This window comes from Nannobrachium achirus (assembly GCF_963921795.1).
Source record: "Nannobrachium achirus genome assembly, chromosome: 8".
Lineage (NCBI taxonomy): Eukaryota > Metazoa > Chordata > Actinopteri > Myctophiformes > Myctophidae > Nannobrachium > Nannobrachium achirus.
The window spans coordinates 53,853,097-53,877,848 of record NC_137817.1 but is presented as its reverse complement, the minus strand read 5'-3'; the positions used below and the strand labels follow the sequence as shown (position 1 = coordinate 53,877,848).

Here is a 24,752-nt window from a genome sequence, read left to right as displayed (position 1 = left end):
CTGTAGCCTTTTTCCTCAGCGTTTTGCCATAGCAAAACGTGTGTGTAGCATAGCCTGTACATCCTAGACTCAAATCCTAGTCTGAAGACGTTATGCAAGCACGACCACCGCTCACTTCACATTGGGTGTGATTTTTAAAATGATAAAAACAATACTGGCTTTCAAGCAGTTTCAAGGGGCACACTTGAACCTTCTCAGGGGCACACCAAAGGTCCCCAGGCACAGTGGTTGAGAAACACTGGTCTACAGGTGCTTTCTTGACCCACAGATGATCATTAGACTGAAGCCACACCAAAGTACCTATGAGAGTGGATTCCCCATTCCGCCAATGCATTTCAATTTTTTGGCAGAAATCCTCTACTGGCATGAAAACGCTCCATTCTCAATGAAATGCACAATTTGGCGGAATGCAGGGGAATCCACCATCATCAGTACTTTGGTATGGCTTCAGCCTTATGGCTTAAAATCCGAGCTGTCGGGAGAGAGGGGGGGGGGTTATGGTGGGGGGTGGGGAGCCCTAAAAAATGTACGGCCCCAGGGCCCTCGCGGGGGTTAATCCGTCACCTGGCAGTCAGACACATTAAACACACACTCATTATAATAGCGTGAGTTTGAAATGTATTATGTGTGATATAGCAAGTGTACAGTCCGCGTGGTGTAAAGTGACAAAGTAGGCTACATTTACTCAAGTACTGCACTTAAGTACAATTTTGAGGTATTTGTACTTTACTTGAGTATTTCCTATAGCCTACTTTTACTTCATTACATTTTGGATCGGGGCAAATATATTTGAAAACTTAAATTACTTTAAGTTACTTTGTAGATTCTGATAATTACAAAACATAGGCTACATTAACCACTTTAGCCCTAGACCTATATACATTTCGGCCACTTGAAAATAGCAGATCTACAAGCTCACAATGTGTCACGATGCTACGCATTGTGAGCTTGTAGATCTGCTATATTTTCAAAAGATGTTTAAGCCTATACATTTGAAAACTGGGACATTCTGCTTAAAGAGTAGGCTACTTCCTACTTTTGGTACTTTAAAGTAGGCCTTCATTTTGACACTGATACTTTTGTGCTTTTATTCAAGTCAAGTCAAGTCACCTTTATTTTCACATTAAAAACAACAGCAGTTGACCCAATAGCTAGTGCTTTCCATATTAAGTATAGTACATCTATTTGTATTTCTAGATTACAATACTGTGTTTTACCTAAGTGAAAACATGTGAATACTTTTTGCACCACTCATACTCACTCAGACACACCTCTTTGCTGACAAGCGCGTCTGTCTGGCTTCCCTTCTGCCTGCCCTGCTTCTCGGGGAAAGACTTGGCGTTTGCCAACGGGTCTGAGGCCCTAAACTAGATGCAGAATAGATATTCCAAGACCCAAATTTAGAGTTAACATTTTCAACTATAATCTTTTCTTCTGGGGGTCCCGGCCTGGAACAAAATATTTTGAGATGGGGGTCCGCGGCCAAATACATGTCATTTTGGGGGTCCTTGACATGACAAATTTGAGAACCACTACTAAAGTCTTAGATAAGTGGCAACATAAGATTTTTTTTCTTCAGAAAACGGTTTGGAATTTGGTTCTCAAATCTTGTCATGTCAGCAGTCAAGGACCCCCAAAATTATATGTATTTGGCCATGGGACCCCCAGATAACCCCCAGAAGCAAAGATTTGAGTTAAAAATGTTAACTCTAAATGTGGGTTTTGTTATATCTAATCTGCATTCGCTTCCATAGTTTAGGGCCTCAGACCCGTTTAACCTCGCCTACCAGGCTTAGACCCGTTGGCAAACGCTAGGTCGCGTTTTTTTCCCCAGCGAAGCGAGACGATCGCACGACGAAGTAAACACCAGACAGAAGGCTTCCTCTTTCTGTCTGTCTGCTGCTGCAGTCTGCAGACAGACACCGTTCAGGGAAATCATGTAGTAGTAGTTAGTTAGTTGCACCTTCTTTCTGTATTAACACCGTTACTACAGTGGCAGCAGAGATGAAGTTGTTTGGCAGAACAACATTCCTCGTGGGCAACATTTTAATGTTATTGTGTCTCCACTGCGTCCACGTGTCTGCTGTTAAATCACAACTGTTGTTCAGCCACCGGCGTGCAGCAGCGAGCCTACACCAACACCACCAGCACCACCAGCACAACAACACCATCAGCTATGAGACACGTTACTTTGACCAAAAGGTGAGTTTATAAACTTGACTCTGACCTGCACAATTTGCCAGATAAATACACGTTTTTTCAGACTAGAGAGAGTTGTGTAACTGTCAGTGTCACATTTATGTGCTTTCGTTTCTATTCTTTCAATTTCCCCTTTTGGGTATAGCTTACTTTTTTATGAGCCGTTTTGTTTGTTTGTGATTGATTGATTGATTGATTGATTGATTGAATACTTTATACTTTAAGTTTGCATAGGAAAAGCAGTGCACAGCACAGGATAGTAGAGTTCAGTTCAGATACAAGGTCTATAGGATTTAATCCCAAGAAAATACAATGGTTGTTTACATTGGGGTCCTTTGTATACTCTGCATAGCAGGATACTGTGTTCTATCTGTCTGTCATTCAATGTTGTGAGTTAAAAAAAGGATCTCAAAGTAAACAAGACGCGTTCCTGAGCTTATCCTTTTAATTGTCCTTGTACCAGTGAACTGTACTGTCATGAAACTGTACCTTTTAAACTTCTAAAAAAATACTTCAATCAATCAATCAAAACTCAATTCATAGAGACATTAAATGATAGACAAATATACCCAGGCCAGAACTATGCAAAACATGTAACAGTCAGGAATCAGAAATAAAAATACACAGTATTTACAGTAAACAGGTCAGGGCGTGGGTGAGATTATGCTCTAGTAGTCTAATAATAACCAGGCCACTTGCTCTTTCTTTAAATTTCAATGTACAATTAATCCTTCCAGAGTTTATTCACACTCCACTGTGTCTGTTGACGATATGCTTCCTGTAGTGAGGGGAAAGCCATCTCATCATCACTGGCAACCCGGTTCACTTCCTTTCCAGCAACATTATTATTCATTCTCTCTGGCTGTCTGCCTAAAAAGGGTCTCCAGGGTCCAGTGAGTTTGAAAACACAGACCCTCTGGGGTAGCAGACTATAAAGAAGAAGTATTCCTTTTTCTTATTCAGCAGTTTTTTGTTGTATAACACAGTGGTTTTCAACCTGTGGGTTGGGAGTTATTGTTTAATGTGCACGTTATTGTTTAATGTGCTGGCAGGCACTGGCAGTGACATGTGAACTTGACTCATCATAATATTATAGTCACAAGACAACAGTGGTTGAGCTTGACTCATGCACTCACAAGACTGTCATACAGTGGTGTTTAACTGAATTCAGCCGGCCCCGTCCTGGGGCGTAAATGTATGTTTTGACCACCAGTAACCAATTATGACTGCTCTTTGTTCAACCACTCGTGGAATCATTTTGCGACCCAGTGGTTGATAACTTGTTTTCTATAGCAGGGCTTCTGGCTATAGTGAAACATACAGAAAACTATAAATGCACATGACCAGAGGTTAAAATGTAAACACACTAAACAAAACATACTACTACAAGTGATCACTTTGTAAATATAGAGTTTTATACTTGTGATGATATTGAATGTTTTTAGGTGCTACTTTATACAGTATGTTGATGAATTGAATACCAAGGACCTCCGAACGGAAACAAGACCGTAAGGACTTTTTTGGGGTGTTCCTTTTAGGCAGGGTGTTTTGACTGTACTTTTGCTGTTCTACATTTTTGTCTAATAAAATATTCAATCAATCAATCAAAACTAGCCACAAAGTGCTATGACTGGGGAAAAAATATATATATATTCATGTCGCATTGCATCAAAGTGACTCATCTCAGCGCAGGTTGCAGTGGGCTATCGTGTGACTGTGAACAGTATGTTGTTGAAACAATCACATGCTGCATGCTAAAGCCTACACAATAACACATTGAAGGGACACACTAATCCAGATCAAGTTACCATGGGGGAGCGGTTAGGGTTCAGTCTGCTGCTCAAGGGGCTTGAACCAGTGACCCCTCTGCTATGGGACGGCCCCCCTCAACCCCTCAGCCACTTAAGCCCTATAGGGAAAATAGCCGATCTACAAGCTCACAACGTGTCGCATCGCACGTGGTTGTGAAGCTTGTAGATCTGCTATTTCCGCTGCAAATGATATGCCAAAAATGGTGGTGCCAAGTTTAATCTTCTTCCCTGCCACAAAGTAATCACAGATAATGATGCATCACATATCAGGAGGAGTCAGGAAGTATTGGACTAACATATTAAACTATTTTCTTTTTGATTGGCAAAAATGCATGTACACAAGTTAACATAAATATCAAGGATTTCCAGAGCTTTATTTCCTCTGGTCCGCAATGAGAGCATTAAAATGGTAAATGGTGCATTAATATAGCGCTTTTATCCAAAGCGCTTTACAGAGATTGTGCATTACATTCGCCCATTCACGCACACATTCATACACGGGTGGCGGAGGAAACCATGCAAGGCACCAACCTACTCACCGGAGGCAATGTGGGGTTCAGAGTCTTGCCCAAGGACCCTTCGACATTAATTAAGAATCACATTAGGTCAGTGTTCTTGTGGCTGATGTTTTACAATGTTCCATCTGCAAAACATTATTTCCCAAACCCCACGTGATGAGAAGTCAGTAAAGTTTTTGGCGCAGCTGGTGATAAACGACTCGCCCTAATGTTTCCTTGCACGTTGAACTTTTAGTGTTGGCATTAAAAGTTCAACATGTAAGAGAGAGGACTGTGTTTGGAGGACTGTCCAAACACCGAAAGACTTTGAGAAAACACATCAAATATTTCTACACACTGCAGAAGTGCAGATGTGCCTACTGGGTTACCTTAGTATTGTTTTTAGGTTTTAAATATTATTGAAGATCCGTAAATGTTTGTGCGTTTGTCCAGTTTTTTGGACAAGGAGACAATGATCTCCTCCTTATCCCACCACCCACGCTATCCTGTCTTGTCTGGCAAGATGTCAAGAAGATTTAAACTGCAATTTCCTTGTCTTCCTTCCCAGATGGCCATTGTCTTGTCTTGTGTGTTTGACCCAAGCTCATTAAAACAGGCTTGTTTTCTTTTTAACTCAGTCTATACTTAGTAAAACGGATCTGAGTTGCAACTATGCTTGGCTTGCTTTTTGCACTCAACACTAGAATAATATTCGAGTGAATTTGATTTGCTATTTTAACAATGGATTTTCCTATCACTGAATTTGATTTATTGGCCAAAGAAGATTGCACATAGATAGAATTGTACTTGTCAAGTTGCTCACACAATGTGCATCCCATTATATGTCATATGGGTTTAAACAAAAAACGAAAAAACCTGTCAGAATAGAAATCTCTGACTCTGGATGTTGTCACAGATTCTCTGGTCTAGCCTGGGTGTGAACTGTGAAAAGCAGAACAAGTGATTTAACAGTAGTTCACAGGAAATCCTCTTGATTGCTTCCAGACAATGAATGGAAGTTTAGCTTTTGCATCCTTTTTGGCGAACTGTCCCATAGATAGTTCACTGGCTCTACTGGCTCTCAAAGTGGGGTCTGGGGACCCCCCGGGGGGTTCCAGGGGGCCCTCAGCAAAACGAGGAACAGTTTAAAGGACAACTTTGTTTTTTACAACAAGGGTTCATATTTTAGAGTGTAATAAAGAATATAAAAGATGAGAGTTCAAATGTTTTCATTTACTCCTTTCTATCGTTTTAGAGATTTCAATTATTTAGATTTCAGTGGCTGGGGGCATGCGTACAAGTGGCTAAATATGTCTTTTTACGCAGAATAAGCCCATTCCCAAGATGCACCGCAATCCTTCATGGGCAGATGTGACTTCTAGGGTTACTGTAAATAGCAATGAAAAAATCGCAGGTTTATTGTGTCTAAAAAGACATATTTAGCCACTTGTACACATGCCCCCATGCGTACGCATGCTCCCACGTTTTAGCATGCTAAAAGTGCTAAAACGATAGAACGAAGTAAATGAAAACATTTTAACACTCACTTTTTCTTTTCTCTAATTACAATCTAAAATATGAACCCTTGTTGTAAAAAAACAAAGTTGTCCTTTAAACACTCGACTATTTTATTTTTCATCTATTCTGCGATTGTACTTCGTCGATCTGTTGTTTCCAAATGGGGTCACAAACTCTTTTCAAAAAGGGTTCTGTGACCAAATAAATATCAATTTGACATGGAGAAACATTGCTATAGTTTACTTGTATTTGTTGTTCTTTGCTTGTTTCCCATCGGATTTGATTGGCTGTCCAATAGCGTGGATACACTAGTAACAGCAGATGCACTGTGGATTTGATTTTACTTTGAAAACCATGTTTCATGTTCTACCTCCAATGGCCACAGGGAGGCACTATATAGCAGGCTATATTATTCAAACGTTAAGGCCAGCCTAAGATTTTGTGATGCACATTCTGATATTGTGGTAGTTACACACTATAGGCATCATATAGTGCAGTGTTTCCCAAAGTGGATTCCAGGGACCCTGTGGGTTCCTTTAGGGGGGTCTAAATTGACCCATATAAGTCTGTAACTCTGACAGTGTACAAATGGAACCCCATTTGGTTCCATTTGTATACTGTCAGAGTTAAGGGGAGACCTTGAAATTTGAAAGTTTGAGAAACAATGCTATAGTGTGTATAGCTTCAATGCACAGATTATAGATTTTGTTTTGGAGGTTAGACTACTACTGTTAGATTTGATTTAGTAACACACACACACACACACACACACACACACACACACACACACACACACACACACACACACACACACACACACACACACAGTGCTTTTAAAGAAATCTTCGTTTAACAAAACCATGTACATTCTATAGTCACATACATTTAAAAAACTGTTAGCGTCCTGTAATAGCATTTTACAGCTGAAATACGTTTGCTTCTAATCAATTGCCAGTGGATCAATGGCCTTTTTAACCCAGCGTTTCTCCAGCCGTGGGAACTTGGAGCTTCCTGAAAGTGTGTCACAAGATATGCTGACTGCGTCGGGACAGCTCAACAGAGGAATATTGTGTTATTTAACATTTTGTACGCGGCTCTGACTCCACTCCATGCCAAATGTGGGCCCCGAAACAAAACCATTAAAGAACCACTGCTTTAAACCCTACGCCCACCCCCCTCCCCCTCCTGTGTACCCCCATCCTCACCCCATGCCCCCCCCCCTCTCACACTTAAACCCAGTGCCAAAGCTCTAAAGTGGAGAAGGATGAATGAGCACATTCAGGCCCCAGAATCTTTTAGCTGTCATTGGCTCATAAAATCGCTGGCTCCCTTTTGTATCCTCTTGCGAAGGGAGAGTAAGCAAGAAGGGCTGAGGGAGGGGGTGGAGGGGGAAAAAAAAGCCCCCTCCACAAAAAAAACACATTTTGTATTAAACGCTGGGTCCATTTCAAGGCTTTTTTTGGACATGTTCTCCGTGGCACTCAGCAGCCCTCGCGGGGTAGGGCCTACTCTGTGAAGCTAGAAGTGGTGGAAAAAGTACTCACATTTTTTTACTTGAGTAAAAGTAGAATACTGCAATGTAGAAATACTCTGTTACAAGTAAACGTCCGCGATTTCAAAATGTACTGTGTAAAAGTACGAAAGTATTGGCATCAAAATGTACTTAAAGTACCAAAAGTACAAAATGTTTGAAAATAGCCGATCTACAAGCTCACAACGCGTCGCGATGCGACGCGTTGTGAGCTTGTAGATCGGCTATTTTCAAACAGCCTAGGTAATACAATAGGGCTAAAGTGGTTTATGTATGTTTTATAATATTACAATTTGTATCCAAAAAGTAACTAGCAACTATAAGTTTTCAAACAAATGTAGTGGAGTAAAAGTACAATATTTGGATCCGAGATGTAGTGCAGTAGAAGTAAAAGTATTGTAAATTGGAAACATTCAAGTAAAGTACAAATAACTCGAAATTAAAAGTACAGTACTTAAGTAAATGTACTTAGTTACTTTACATCGCTGGCAGCCAGCAGCCCTCGCGGGGTTGGGGCGTACTCTGTGAAGGAGCTAGTATCTTGTTTCCCTGTTCAAAGCGGAATGGATCAAGTGCCGTTTGAAAATGGCCCGAGAAAGAATCCCCGATGGCCGGATCAAAAGGACACCTCAGAACTCTTCTGATGTGGAACTAATGCGGCATCTCTTAGACTGGCTCCAGAGTTTTATACAAATTGAGGCTAATTACCCCGAGTGTCCAACTCCTGGGGTTTGGCTTGCCTCTCCCTCTCTCTGCCGGCGCTTTAATTGGCTCTGGGCCAGGTACCTACTCATCACACCCAGGTCCGGAGCGCTGCGAAGTGTGGATAGATCGTCTTCCCCAAAAATAAATTATAATTCAAGATTCACTCCACATCTCGTTAACCTTAATTTGCTTTCTTGGCCGTTTCATTAACGATTCATGTTTTGGTATTTTTTCCCTTGCGCGGTTTTATGATTCATGAATATTGACATTTTTGCTGAGAAAAGCGCGTGCGATATCGTCGTTGTCGGGTGGAAACCTTGCATGTCCAAATCCGTTCGTTTTGTATTCATTGTTTTAAAAATTATTTAAAATAGTGAAAATAGCAGATCTACAAGCACACAACGCCTCGCACCGCGAGGCGTTGTGTGCTTGTAGATATGCTATTTTCACTAGTTCTGTGCAACAGTCTTATATGATGATGCAGGGCTTTAATTTACAAAAGAACGTGCACATTTGAAACTTGGAGATGCAAGGTTTCTGCTGGACAGTGACGATATGCTAAAATGCTCGGCTCTCTTACTGTTATTGTGCTTCTCTATATTTGTATAGTGCCACTGGGCTGCTGCAGCAACTCAAGTCATTTATTTATTTATTATTGCCCCTGCGGGATCAATAATGTGTCTTCTCTGTGAAAATGAGACGGGCTGGTACTCTTGGGTAACTTCAAACGCTCCGTGCTAGAAGTATTCAAATCTTCGACTCGTATGCACTCTTTAAACATGGGGTGCCATGATTCCCCTAAAACAAGGGTCTTCAACAGGTGGTACGGGACCCCTAGGGAGTCCTCAGAGTTACTTCAGGGGGTCCTCCAAATCTTTATGTGATAGAAACCTTTTTTATGTTTACTTGAACCCTAGCATCCATATTCTGAGAACACTAACTAAGTACAGAGTGAAAGGTCAAGTTTATTAAGTATTGACAGTTCAAGTGGTTAAATATCTGAAAACACAAATTGACATGAATCCAAAATACACTGATGATTGTGCTGTCAAGCAATTAAACTATATGGAATCTATGAAAAGGTTGTGGGGGTCCCTCCCTGCTCCTAGTATAATCATCATGTTTTAGGGGAAAATAAATCATGGCACCCCATCTTTAAGTACAGTAGTACTTGAGTAAATGTAAATGTCTTACTTAAAGGTTACCTTCCACTATTGCAATAATAAAATCAATACAATACAATACAATACAATACAATAGTGCCTTTCTCCTGTCCCAGATCGATCACTTTGGGTTCCTGGAGGACGGCACGTTCAAGCAGCGATACCTTGTTGCTGAGCAGCACTGGCACCAGGAAGGAGGTCCCATCCTGTTCTACACGGGCAACGAAGGGGACATCGCCTGGTTCTGCAACAACACGGTAGGCAGAGGGGTGATTTCACAAAGGAATAGGGGGTGGCAAAACATTTGGTTACCATTTCCATTCTGACTCTATACCCTTTTGGCTCCTTCCAGGGTTTCATGTGGGACGTTGCAGAGGAGTTGGGTGCCATGCTGGTGTTTGCAGAACATCGTTATTACGGAGAGTCCATGCCGTTCGGAGAGCAGTCTTACAGCGTACGTGGAAGAAGACCCACTTTTTCACTTAACGCGATCATTTGACAGGCAGTTTTATTATGTGTATGGTAATGATACACTCAACGGCTGTGTGGCATGCAGAAAAGTAAAATAAAATCAAACCTCGGTTCGAAGTGGAGCTGTGAATTTGAGCAGTTCCAGATCTATGTTTTTGATTGCGTTTTAGATCTATATGAATTCTAAGTGTTCTATATACATTCTATGTGTTCTAGAGCTATAAATTATGTGTTCTAGTTCTATATTTTTTAGATTGATTCTATGTGTTCTAGATTATATTTTTACATTCTGTCTTCTAGATCTGTGTGTGTGTGTGTGTGTGTGTGTGTGTGTGTGTGTGTGTGTGTGTGTGTGTGTGTGTGTGTGTGTGTGTGTGTGTGTGTGTGTGTGTGTGTGTGTGTGTGTGTGTGTGTGTGTGTGTGTGTGTGTGTGTGTGTGTGTGTGTGTGTGTGTTCTAAATCTACCTTAAACAGATATTAATACAAATATCAACATGGGAGTAGAAAAATACTTGCTTTATGCAAATGCAGCATATTTACTATTATTTGAAATAATAACAAATACTGTCCATAATAGGCCTAACAAACATATAACTTGAGAAAATATCTGCTTCTATAGGACAGATTAATAGTGAAAGGACCACCGCTCATCGAGGTGCTGCATGAAGAAGGTCTATGACCAAAAGCTTGCACTTTATTTAACTGAAAATGAAGAACATGATTTTGCACACTTTTGAGTGTGCGGAGGCTCCCTTAAGGCGTGCGTGCGTGCGTGCGTGCGGTCGCGCATGCGCAAATCCTGTTCAAACTCAACCGGACAGTTGTGGGACACTGGACACACATTGCTGCTTATAGCGGAGCTTGTTCCACACAGCTCCAAAAATAAGGCATAAGGCTGCAACCACACCAAAGTACATATGAGAGTGGATTCCCCATTCCTCCAATGCATTACAATGGGAAGAGGGCAGTTTTGTGCCATTAGGGTGCCCTCACACCAAAATACCTATGAGAGTGGAATCTGCGTTCCGCCAATGCATTTCAATGAGAAGGGAGCATTTTTTGCAGAAATCCTCTGCTGGCATGAAACCGCTTTACTCTCATTGAAATGCATTGGCAGAACGCGGATTCCACTCTCATAGGTATTTTGGTGTGAGGGCACCCTTAGAGGAATTCTGTGTGCCACACAGACTTTGCGTTTATGCTGGAGCAGATAAATTCTCCGGTTTCCCCCCTCTGTCCAATCGAGTGAGTCGAAGGTGGAATGTGTTTTTTGTCAGCCGCGCACAAAAAGATTGTATCTGCTGGTGACCATACATTGGTGTGGCTTCAGCCTTATTGAGCACCGTGGTTCCTTAAGGTGGTAACTAATGATTTACTCAAGTACTGTACTGTAAAATGTTGAGGTACTTTTACTTTACTTTATTATTTCCAATGCTTTCAGTGCTTTTACTTCTACTCCACTAGAGGTATATAGTACTTTTACTTTTGGTACTTTAAGTACATTTTGATGCCAGTACTTTTGTACTTTCACAAAATTTGGATTCATACCAGACTTTTACTAGGTAACAGATTATTTCTACATTGCAGTATTGATACTTTTACAGCCATTTAGACGGGGAACTCAAATCTGTGTGATTTTAACCACTTTAACCATTACTTTATGCTTTAACTTTTGACAAATAGCAGATCTACAAGCTCACAGCGCGGCACCGAAAAATCGTGAACATTTGTACTTTGAATATTTTTGACCCGATTCTATAAATGTCTTCTAAATCCTTCTATCATCAGTGGTTCTCAAACCTTTTCACGTCAAGGACCCCCAAAATTACATGCATTTGGCTGCGGACCCCCAATCTGTTGTTCTAGGGAACCCCCAAGAAGCAAATATTTGAGTTGTTCGCTTTTAAAGATATATTCAAAGACTTGCAAAAACAAATCAGGATTTTTAAAAAATAGCAGATGCTGTGAACTTGTATATCTGCTGCTTTTCAGTAGTTAAAGCATGAAATAATTCTAGGCCTACATGGGTTAAGTCAAAAGTGTTTCCCACCACTGCTTTGCAGGACACCAAACACCTGAACTACCTGACGTCAGAGCAGGCCCTGGCGGACTTTGCGGTGCTGATTGAAGCGCTGAAGAGCAGCACGCCTGGAGCTCAGCTCAGCCCCGTCATCGCTGTGGGGGGGTCCTACGGAGGCATGCTCTCTGCCTGGATGAGGATGAAGTACCCCAATGTAGTCGTAGGGTAAGGGCTTTGATTTGATATGACTTGTTTAGAAAGATCTATCGTCTTTACAACAAATGTAGTGGTTAACCGTTGACCCGAGGCCGATTCTACAACGATTCCGACTAGGGATGGGATGATAAGCGATATTATCCTGATAAAAAACACTCACCATAATCGTATCGTGGAGATTTAATTTATCGTGCGATATCGTCCTCTGTCATGCACTGGAATCAATTCATCTTTTATTTGCCAAGCTGCATATCCGGTACCACTTAAACCCTCTATAATTGGTAAAAGGTACTTAGTTATAATATACATACTTGATACAGTCTTTTTTTCACTCTATCGAATGTCTTTGCCAAAAAATCTGCAAGCTCACAATGCGACTCGTTGTGAGCTTGTAGATCTGCTATTTTTTGGCAAATGTTCTGCCTCAGGATAATGGATTTTGATTATCGTGATAATATCGTAAATCGCGATTTCTTTTGTCACAATAATCGTGATATGAAATGTTCATATCGTCCCATCCCTAACACACACACACAGAAGATAGAAGACAGATGAAAAGATATTTCCAAATCTTCATAGATTCTTTTTCTTCTTCTAAATGGCGTATGTATAACAGGTTTAAAGTGGTTAAACTGATTTTGATGCTATATCTAATTTTGCTGGGGACCCCTGAGAACCACTTTTCATATGTGCACAGTAAAATGTGGGTTATACATGTTGTTATTCGGATGATTTGAAACGACAAGGCATGCAGCTTTCTTTTTTTTCACTGAACATCTAATAAACGTGGAAAGTCAACTCCCCGGCTGTCTCTTGCTATATCCGTTCCAGAGCCCTGGCCGCCTCTGCTCCCATCTGGCAGTTCCCTGGGATGGTGCCATGTGGGGACTTCTATAAAATAGTCACACAAGACTTCGCCCGGAGCGGCTTCAACTGCGCTGTAAATGTCAGGCGGTCGTGGAAGGCTATTGATAATGTCTCCTCTACCGGTGAGTCACCCATGAGTACAGTTGACTGTACTGTACCACTGATGATGTACGTTATGGTGTTCGTTGCACTACAGCTAGGGCTGTCACGATTATGACATTTGATGTGACGATTAAATGTCACTCAACTAAATGCAATTAACGATTTAATTGTGTTTTTGTCGCTGACAATTACATTGCGGTTTGGCTTTTAGGCTTTGAAGGTGCACGTGGCAGATATGACACATAACCTAAACATACAAAGACATTACTGACATATTTGACAACTTTATACTTGAAAAAGAACGTTGATAGTGGAAATAGCTGATCTACAAGCTCACAACTTGTTGCTGCATCGCTGCAAGGTGATGTGAGCTTGTAGATCGGGTATTTTCTGAAAAGAGGTTTGGTGTAGAGGGGAAAAGGAGCAGACTAAGTACAGAGTGAAAGGTCAAGTTTATTAAGTATTGACGGCTCAAGTTGTTAAATATCTGAAAACACAAATTGACATGAATGATGAATCCAAAATACACTGATGATTATGCTGTCAAAAATGAAACTATATCATCTTTAAAAAGGTTGTGGGGGTCCCTGCTTCATCTCTCTCAACTACGGGGTCCTTGGACTTACTGTTATAAACATCTTGGTTATCTTGTCCTATCTCTTACGTATGTTTTGTTATTTAAGATACGTTTTGTTGTTCTCTTGCAAAGATCCTGGTCTTCAGTGGCTGTCAGAAGAATTCAGTTTATGCTCCCCCCTCAAGAAGGAGGATTCTGGCAACTTCAAAGCCTTCCTTCAGGAGACCTGGGTGAATCTAGCCATGGTGGACTACCCGTACCAAGCCAACTTCCTCCAGCCGCTGCCTCGCTGGCCCATCCAGGTAAACATGACAACTCATTTCTGAGAAAATACATACTATATTTTGTATAACACGGTTCTATTGTGAAAATAGCAGATCTTCATGCTCACACTGCCTCGTGTTGCAAGGTGTTGTGAGAATGTAGATCTGCTATTGTCATAATTTCTACCACTAACATTTGACAATTTGGCCAATGTTTAATTTGTCATTTTAGAGGTATTAAAAGTCCTTAAAAATGTACTTTAGAAATGTGCAGATACCCTCTATACCCTCTCTTGTTTGCTGTTGAGTGAGAAAACAATGTTGCACATTAAGTTCATCATCTGGGGACCCCCCAAAATTACATGTTGAGAACCACTGATATATGGCACAAATTTCTCCAAACGAAAATGTTTAATTTCCCCAGATTTCTATTTCATTTCAATGGGCAGATTTCCTCAAACACAAAATCATGATTCCAGAGAAATGGGCGTTTCCCTGCAAAATTGAACACAGAAGCAAATGGAGATCATTATTATTATTATAATTTTTTTAATCACGCCTACTTGTTTCCTGTTGCAAACCGGATGCGCTACCTTTCGAGCAGATCGGCACCAGCATGATTTTCGATTAAATGAGATGAAACCAATATCTCGGGAATCTCGTGTTGGAATTAATTTGCTCGTGCACACAGTGATTGAAGAAGTAAAAGAACACAGATTTATTTATATTATATATTGTAAGTAAAATGCTTGTGATCAAAATGTAAATGAAAAGTACAAAGGTATTGGCATCAAAATATATTTTTATTTTCACTTCAATTGAAAAAGTAAAGTAAAACAGAGTAAATGTCCTTTCCACCACTGAGAACTACTTGTGCACATTGCAACATTCCTGTTTCTGTCTCCCGTTTGTGTTCATTTAAGCGCCTGGCTTAAGCATGACGGTCCCTTCTTAATTGACACCATGGTGTCATTGAGAGCGACTGTGTGCTACAAGTGTTTGCTCTGCTCCTCCAAACCTTTTGTTTAACGGCAGCCGTGAATTAACCTCATCAATATTCATAAGTGTTCCTGGTTTCCTCAAGATTTTTGAAGTTTTCCCCTTAGATAAGGCAGCTAGAACTTACAAGCCCCTTTCTTTCTTCTCGCTCGCCAATGGCCCTTTCATTTGCACACTCCTTCAGATCTCAGAGGTGTTCCATAGAGTCTGGTCACATGGCACGGTGGAAAACGGGGCACATTTCGCCCGGGGCGACCCATGATCGTGACACTGAACAAAAGGTCCACACACAGCGCCCAGTTGAATGGCGGGGTAGCCGGCGATCGGCTAAACACTTCCTCGGGCAGGAGCGTCGGCCAATTATTTGCCCACCAAAAATTAATTGGCTACATATATCGGTAATTTGGCAAACAGAACACATACTAAGCTGTCTTCCACTCGTTTTTTTTAATGGCGGACGGGACCCCTTTTTTGTTGTTGCTGTTAACATTACAAACGCCTTTTTGTTCTTCCTTGAAAGGCACTTGTGACAGTACAGCGGCTGTTTTTGAGAAGCCGCACTGACTCGGGGCCCTGTGTGTGTGTGTGTGTGTGTGTGTGTGTGTGTGTGTGTGTGTGTGTGTGTGTGTGTGTGTGTGTGTGTGTGTGTGTGTGTGTGTGTGTGTGTGTGTGTGTGTGTGTGTGTGTGTGTGTGTGTGTGTGTGTGTGTGTGTGTGTGTGTGTGTGTGTGTGTGTGTGTGTGTGTGTGTGTGTGTACTCGCAGACGCCTGGACGCCTCACGTGCATAAACCGAGTCCCGCTATTGACCCTAAACTCTCAGTGTAGTGCTTGAACACCCCTCTGCCGTGCCCCACAATCCGGTCGCATGACAAAAACTGTTTACTGTCACTATAGACAGTTTTTTGTTTTTTTTCTGGCTAATTTATCCACTCTACATCTCTCACTGACTTTTTACAATATACCAGTGGACGCCTTGGGCTGTGTGTGGGGTGTCTCTGTGGTGCAACAGGTTTGGTAAGATAAACACTAAATGGTCATTCCGAGGCTCTGTGCATTTAATGTATGCGACCCCTATGGGTGGTTTAAGCGGTTTAGGCACCGGGCGCTAAAAGAGGAGCTCTTTTTTTTTAATGACAAAGCTAATGTGATTATGTGAGTGACTGTGAGAACGCAGTATTGAGGGCTTAGAGGAGAGAAATCTGTTGGCATAGATGAATGTTTAAAGCCTTAATCCCATCTGAAAAGTAGGCGAGAGAAGATGCTTTGGAGCAATTGTACTTTCTTAGTCTCCTTTTCACGGTGTAAATCTTTTAGTTGGACACGTCCGCGGCTTTCCTCATCCATCGACCACCAACTCCTCCCCGGCCCCGTAGACAAAAGCGCCCAGTGACAGACTCCGCTCCAGCACAGCTCCAGCCCTCCCGAAACAAGCGAGGCCCAGTTTTCTGTGCCCTCACAAAGAGGGCGGCCGCGGCCAAACTCTGTCGCTGCTGCCATAACAACAAGCGAGGCCACGTAGCTACAGTGAGAACAAGTACAAGCTGAAACTGTCGACTATGATATAAACGTGTATAGTTTTAACTTGGGGGGGAAAACGAAGACTCGTGCGTTCGTCAGGTTCGCGCTGCGTGTTTGACGATTGAGCATTGAAGTGTTTTGCGTGTTTTCTTGCAGGAAAGTAAAATGCAGAAGGGACATATTTCCTCTTGTGCCAAGTTCAGGGCAATAAATTGAAGTTGGGTCTACTCTTCGTTCTAGTGAATTTCATATGCAAATCAGGCGCCACCACTTGTAGGAGGAAAAAAAAAGAACGCCCTGTGGGCCACAGTAGGAGCCTTGTAAACAGCTCAGATCTAAGAGAAACAGCCTTTTTTGTTTGTCTGTTTTTTTCACTCTGATGCTGCATTGCAAGTATTAATACCTCTTCTGACTTCCTGTCACATTATTTTGCCTCATAATGTATGGATGTCTTCAGCAGGTTAAACACTTTTTTTTTTTAATAAACGTTTTAATTGTCAGGATCCCAGTTCGATATGAATTAGGCCAAAACTATGCTCTGGTGCCCCAATATACAGTACGCTGTAGAATCTTCAGTGTAAGTTTAACTCTCGAGTCTTTTGTACATTCTCTTAGTTCAAACCATCCTAAATGCCACCCAATTATAGTGGTATAAATGGGAGGCACAGTTCTATATACCAAGAACGTGTTGCATCACTCACAACGATATGTTGTGAGCTTGTAAATGTACTATTTTCCCTTTTTTTCCCTTCTTCCTTCTTTTTTTTAAAGATCTTTTTGTGGCTTTTATGCCTTTATTGATAGGACAGTAGACCGACAGGAAATGGGGAGAGAGATGGGGAGTAACACGCAGCAAAGGTCGTCGGGAACGGGACTCGAACCTGCGACACACTGTCAGGCATCAGAGCCTATGTGGTATGCGTCTGGACCACTAGGACAGCGGGAGCCCCAATCGGACAGCGGGCACCCCAATCCCTGAAAATCCTTTGTAGGGAAGGTTAAAACAATGAACAACGGACAACAAACACAATTCTCACCATGTCGTTGTGTATTGTTTTATTGTGTTCTGTGTCCAAGGTGGTCTGCAAGTACCTCAGCTTCCAGTCCACGGTGTCTGACTACCAGCTGCTGCAGGGCGTCTCCCAGGCAGTCAAGGTGTACTACAACTACACAGGAACCACTGCGTGTCTCAACACCTCCCAGACGGCCACGGGAAACCTGGGCTTCCTGGGCTGGTATTACCAGGTATTATATCAGCATGAGAATATGATGAAGTAAAACGTAGGTGTTCAACAGTTTTATCGAACTAATCGATTCGGCGAGCAAAAACATTTTGCCAAGCAACACTGGAACAGAGAGGTCCTCTGTTAACCATTTGTGCACATTGAGGGTTTGTTTGTACACAAGCATGGAAATTGTGGAAAGTATGGAATTAGATGTTAGTTCGAAATTCCAGGTCTGGATAAGTATGGAAATAAGAAGGGGGAAAAAAGGCTATAGAAAAACAAATATGTTTCCAGACTATAACTGAGTTAAAATAATGTAAAATAATTTTATCTGTTATCCTTCATCAAATCCACACATCCCCCTATCACAGGGGTTCCCAAACTTTTTTGTCTCAGGGCACCCCATAGATTTTTTTTAATCCGAGGCACCCCTACATTATAATTTTCACTCCCAGCACCTTATATTTATAGCATATCGTCGTTGTTGGGTGTAAACCTTGTGTGTCTAAAACCGTTCGTTTTGTATTTATCATCTATAAAATGTACTAAACTAGTGAAAACAGCAGATCTACAAGCACACAACGCCTCGCGTGTGTGCTTGTAGATCGGCTGTTTTCACAAGATTTGTGCGACAGTCTTGTATGATGAAGCAGGGCTTTGCTTTACCAAAAGACGTACACATTTGAAACTTGGAGATACAAGGTTTCTGCCCGACAGTGACGATATTTTAGTGATTATGTTGTGAGGAAAACGTTGGGATAATAGCCATTTTGGTTAGAACTGATAGAAAATAACGTTGTACTTCAAGTTTAAAATGATACTAAATATTTTGTCCAAATAAATTCCAAATATTATCAAATTATCTTGCGGCACCCCTGGACTGCCGTCGCGGCACCCCAGGGTGCCCCGTCACCCACTTTGAAAACCCCTGCCCTATCACACCACTGACCCGGGAATGTAGTGGAGACGGAAACCAAAGAATGGCAGCAACAGAAGCTCTACTTAAAATAATCACAACAGAAGTTGCACCACGCAGGGCGACCAGACTTTCACAGGAATCAAACACGGGGAATCAGGGCACACATAGGAAGCTACGCAAACATTTAACAACCGGCACAACTAGAGCCAACAAAAGTTCCATCTAAAGCCACAGCAGTCATGAGGTCAACATCGTGCTGCTGTTTTGCTGTTACATCTTGAAACTAGGTAGTCATGTATACTAGGCATGCCGCATATGCCCGGTAGGCTGCCAATTAGTGTGTCTCTTCTATTTTGATGTAAAAATGAAATATGTTTATTGATTTGTGTTAATTTATTCTTGATCACAAAATGTTAAGAATTCTATTTAGATAGCATGTTTTTGAGACCGATGCTAAGTTCCTTTTTTACCTGCTATCCTATAGTTTCTAATGTATAGCATGTTATTTAAATAGCATGTTGTTTTAGACATTTGCTAGGTTCATTGCTTACCTGATATCCTATAGTTTCTAATGTACAGAATGTTATTTAGATAGCTTGTTGTTTAGACATATGCATTGCTAGGTTCATTGTTTACCTGCTAATCCTATAGTTTCTACTGTACAGAATGTTATTAAGATAGCATGTTGTTTAGACATCATTGTTTACCTGCTAATAGGGGTGGATATTGGCAAGAATCTTGTGATGCAATACATACAATACTTGCGTCACGATGCAATAGTATCACAATATATTGCAAATCTTTGCGATACGATACTATTGCGATATATCAGAAGACGCTGCTCTAATGTTGTTTTCGTCGTTCCCAGCCATTTTCTCGAGAGACCTCACTCACTGAACCGTGGGAAGGGGAAGTAGCTACTATAGTAAAGCGACATCCAGAGGCAGCGGAGTGTCACGACCAGATGTATGGGAACATATTTTATTTTCCTCAAAGTATTGCGATACTACGGCCTGAAGTATCAATACAGTATTGGCAAATAAACTATTGCCATATCGATTATATTGCCTTGTGCTGTTACGGTTGAATTATTACTTTAGCTCACACAATATATATATATATATATATATGTTACAGTATGTTCAAGAAACCAGTAAAAGTTGTCAAGGAGCACTCGTTTTGACGTTCACCACACACTAATCACCACCAGATGGCGACGTCAGCCACTGCTCTGCCATTCACCAGAGTGTATATAAGAGAGTTACGTCACGCTTTGAACTCGCCGCAGACCGGAAGTGTTTACTCTTTATTTACTAGCCTAGCCTAGCCTAGCCTAGCCTAGCCTAGCCATTAGCTCCATTGTAGTCACTTGGACAGGGCGTTTAACGTGCGCTTGCCCAGGCCTTACGGCCTGGGCATAAATATAACGATTGCATTCACCACGGCTTCGTAACTCGCGCGGCGCTCCGCCGGCCGCGCGGCCCTGGCCCGCTCTTCGCGGCCACTCGCGCCTGCGGCGCTCGGGGGCGAAGAGCAGGACCAAGGTCCGCTGGCCTTCGCGCCGCTTGGGGCTTCGTGGACCCAGGGGGGCCTCGTAACTCGTTTGGGCTTCGTGGATACAGGGGGGCTTCGGTAGCCGCTCGCAGTGTCGTGGACAATAGAGCGGCGCACCGCCTGGAGTACGTTGTTTTGGCGACCGCTTGCTCCGCCCCGTGCCGCACCACGAGTGCTCCGCGTCTCGAATGTGCTGTTTCTCTAATATACTATGACATATATATATATATATATATATATATATATATATATGTGTGTGTGTGTGTGTGTGTGTGTTCTAAATACATGACTACAGTATGGCTCTCTCACTTAGACCCAACACATGGACGGCAAATGGTTCTTGACACATTGTCCTGACCTGTGTAAAAGAAACACAGGTCACCTACCTACTGTGTGATAACACCCTCTGTCTTGCAGCTGCCCTGGGAGATAACCTTTGACCTCTAGTACTTGTTGAGGTTCCCTCTCCCCCTACCCCTCCATTTCCCCCCCTCTCTGACGCGACCGAGTATTTCCCGGTGAACCTAAGCGCAAAGGTGGGGGCCGATGGGCAAGGAGGGTTGCGAGCTTATGAGAAACAACTAAAATAAGACCTTAAAACCTGGCGAAAACAGTTACGTGCATTAGCGCAAGATGACGATAAAGGAAATCATTAAATCGAGAACATTAAATGAACTTCTGAAAAGCCTACACGGCCTTAAAACCTGTGAAAACAGTTGCGTGCATTAGCGCAAGATTAGATGAGGATAAAGGAAATCATTATAAAGTGGAAAACATTAAATTAACTTTTGAAAAGGCTTCTAAGCCTACACTATAGCCTACTAAAAACTAGTGAACCGCGATCTTGCCACACGTGAATAATTGTGGTTGTAAACAATAACACAGACAATATAAATCCTTAGTCTAGTTGTGGGAAGAAAAGGATATCATCATGGCCCCAAATAACTTTTACTATCTTGCAATTGGCGACGAGTCTCTTTCGAAATCTGCAAGAGTGCCTCTCATTCTCAATACATAAAGGCTAAGCTATATAACCTCTCCATAGTCAGTGGTGCGTGTTCCCCACACTCCCAAGCCCCCACCGTTGCGCTTAGGTTCACCGGGAAATACTCGGTCGCCTCTCTGACGTGTACACACACACACACACACACACACACACACACACACACACACACACACACACACACACACACACACACACACACACACACACACACACACACACACACACTCTCTCACACACACACTTCTCTATCTCTCTCCCTATTCCTCTCTCTCTCTCTCTCTCTCTCTCTCTCTCTCTCTCTCTCTCTCTCTCTCTGTATCTATCTGTCTATATTGTGCCTTCATATACGTTTAACATCATATGCCATGTAATCTTCTATACTGTCCATCCTTATCAGAAAGATGAATAACTATTCATGTACAATGCATTTATTTATATTTCTGTATATTACTTTGTGCCAGCTAATTGTTAACCTGTTTGTATGATCCCTCCCACTATTGCCCCTCCCCCTAAGGAGGGGCAAAGCAGAGCATAAATGCTTGAAGTCATCTGCTATTTGGGGTGCTTCCCTCTGCATGTCAGCTGCGTCTGACGTGTAGACTGGACGTCCGGGCAGACTCTGTCAATGAGACAGAGTAATCATTTTATTGTGTTCGTCATTCAAAAAAATACACCAGAAAACCCGACCCAGTTGTTCTTATTGAAACAATTCTCACCACCGTTGGCCTCCAAGACATGTACGTCCCAAAAGCCGCCCTATCAAACCCTATCAGTGCCAACGTGAATAAATATGCGTAGGCAAAACAGTGATTTGTGAGGGGCATGACAGGTGGCGTTCCCTTGACTCAAGAATACAGGCGTCACTCTAAACACTTCCACTTCTTCACCACTTCCACTTCTTCACCTGCTCGATATGCAGTAAGTAGCAATCTCTCATTCTCCCTCTCTAGGCTGGAACTGTTTTAGTCTTCCATGTTCAGAGTAGATGTAATTAAACCCTACTCTTATTAAATACAACTAGGTGTCAAACAGCGACTGAAGCTCCTGGCGACCGGAAGTGGACATTGGCTGACTGGAGAGAACACAGACAAACTTTGTTCCTGTGTTCAACCTGAAGTGGACATTGGCTGACTGGAGAGAACACAGACATCCTTTGTCCCCGTAAGTGTAGAAAATCCCCTGTCAGTGTGCGTGTATTGGAGCCTGGGGGGCTGAGAGCATGTTCTGGCATGGCTGTGCGTAGGTGGGTGGTTCGCCGTCTAACGTATGGGGGAGGGAGCATATCCTGGAGGTCCCTTGAGCAGTGGGGGTTGTGCATTTTGTACAGGACCGTAGCGGCAGCAACCTGTCTTCTGTGGCTAAGGCAGGCTATATGAGACTTCATAAAGTGTAATTAATATAAATGAGTTCCTCATTGGTACCTAGAATAAAGCCTGTCATCTGGTCTGATGCAACTGCTGCTCTTGTTGCATCACAAAGTTAGATGTGATGCTGATCAATGAGTCATGGCTCGCCTAACATAGGAAAAGGAAAAGTTTAGAGAATCATTGATTAGTGTTCCTCTAATTTGAAATTAAATGTTAAATACGGTACATTTTGTGTTATGTTCAGAATTCCAGGTCGTCTTTGGAAGGAGGTCTCCAGTACTTTCTGACCCAGCATCTTTCGTTAGTTAAGATACAGTAAAGCAAATTTCAAAGTAGATTAAAAGTGCTTTACATTAAATAGTTGTGGAACTAGTAGTGTATAGTTGTAGAACTAGTAGTTTAGTAGTAGAACTAGTCCAGTTGGTGAGATATGTGGCTCTGGACATTAACTGTTGTCAGTTCTTCATAGAACCTCAGTGATTTATTCCACTGGTTGGTGGGAGAGTTCACCACCACCTTATGTATTGTTTATGTTAATAATTCACATTCACTCACCTCAACAGATACCCATCAGCTGCCATTACCACTCAAAATGGATGCCAAGGATGGAATTGAACAAGATGTCAAGGTAATATTGTATGATGCAAATTCTTACATTACCAATTACTTTATCTAATTACAGTGGTCTAATATACAATTTAAACCATCAATTGTATTCCTTCCTCTCTATTCCACTTTAGAATGTGTACATACAACAGCCATATCAGTGAGTCACTAGAAATACTGTTCCTTCGAAACAGTGTGGGCTTGCTTCCAACCCAACAAATAGGATACTTTAAGGTACTGTAAGGTACAGTACCTTACAGTATTGTACTGTACCTTACTATACTGTACTGTACTGTACTGTACTGTACTGTACTGTACTGTACTGTACTGTACTGTACTGTACTTTACTGTACTCTACTGTACCTTACTGTAGTGTACTGTACTTTACTGTACTCTACTGTACTGTACCTTACTGTACTTTACTGTACTCTACTGTACCTTACTGTACTGTACCTTACTGTACTGTACTGTACTGTACTGTACTGTACCTTACTGTACTATACTATACTGTACTCTACTGTACCGTACTCTACCTTACTGTACTGTACTCTACTGTACCTTACTATACTGTACTTTACTGTACTCTACTGTACCTTACTGTACTCTACTGTACCTTACTCTATTGTTTTGTACTTTACTGTACTGTACTCTACTATACCTTACTGTACTGTACCTTTCTGTACCTTACTGTACTTTACTGTACTCTACTGAACCTTACTGTACTTTTACTGTACTCTACTGAACCTTACTGTACTGTACATATTCTATGTGTTCTAGAGGTGTATATTGAGTGCATATACTGTAGGTTAACAATCCCAGATCACATCTGTCCTCCACTATGTCTATAACCAAGGCGTTCTTCTATGTGGCCACTCCAGACTGAGGAGTGGAGCATGACTTTTATTGTGTTTGTGGATCTGATTTGAAAATGCATTGGTTGTGATATCTCCCTGACAACCAACAACCACTAATACGGCTGAGTGTCCCTGCGGTTTCTAGGATATATACTGTAAATCCCATTGCCCGGGATCCTAAAACCTTATTCTTTTTAACTAAAATTTCTAACACTACAAAACATGTCTCAAAGACAAATACAAGCAAACGTCTCCACAGTAGCACAGTAACAGTTGTTTGTGTGTGTGTGTGTGTGTGTGTGTGCGTGTGTGCGTGTGTGCGTGTGTGCGTGCGTGCGTGCGTGCGTGCGTGCGTGTGCACATTGTAGATCAACTTCATAGCAGTATTAAGTGGTCCATCTATGTTTTTTTATTAATAATAAAATCTGCAAAGTAACAAGTAACTGAAGCTGTCAAATGCTGTATTTATAGTAGAGTATATGTAACAAAAATGGAAAGTAGAGTAAAAGTACCTCAAAATTGTACTGTAGGTACAAGTACTTGTATATACTTGAGTAAATGTACTTGGTTACTTTGCAGCACCACAGAACAGCCAATGACAGACAGGCCTTTAATCACAGCTGTTTCAATCAGTAGAGTGGAGAGGGACATTTAGAGATATGTGTAGTTTTAACTCAGAATATATACATCACACAGCTTAGATATTTGGATCAAATCAGAGAGCAGACCTGTGTGAACGCAATGATATAAATAGCATATCTGA

The 24,752-nt window shown here is 41.8% G+C and overlaps 1 protein-coding gene across 3 annotated transcripts in view; it reads left to right on the top strand.

The window, feature by feature from the left end:
• The first annotated feature begins 1,935 nt into the window (after window positions 1-1,935).
• Window positions 1,936-24,752, top strand: part of prcp (prolylcarboxypeptidase (angiotensinase C)) — a 30,638-nt gene continuing 7,821 nt past the window's right edge. For 2 of the 3 annotated variants that reach the window (XM_080731476.1, XM_080731475.1), the window contains exons 1-7: window positions 1,936-2,202; window positions 9,541-9,681; window positions 9,777-9,878; window positions 11,959-12,140; window positions 12,963-13,120; window positions 13,810-13,979; window positions 17,535-17,702. In XM_080731476.1, the coding sequence (XP_080587602.1) occupies window positions 2,005-2,202; window positions 9,541-9,681; window positions 9,777-9,878; window positions 11,959-12,140; window positions 12,963-13,120; window positions 13,810-13,979; window positions 17,535-17,702 (1,119 nt within the window). In that variant the 5' untranslated portion in view covers window positions 1,936-2,004. The remainder of the gene's footprint in view (window positions 2,203-9,540; window positions 9,682-9,776; window positions 9,879-11,958; window positions 12,141-12,962; window positions 13,121-13,809; window positions 13,980-17,534; window positions 17,703-24,752) is intronic. The other variant, XM_080731477.1, reaches the window with a different exon arrangement.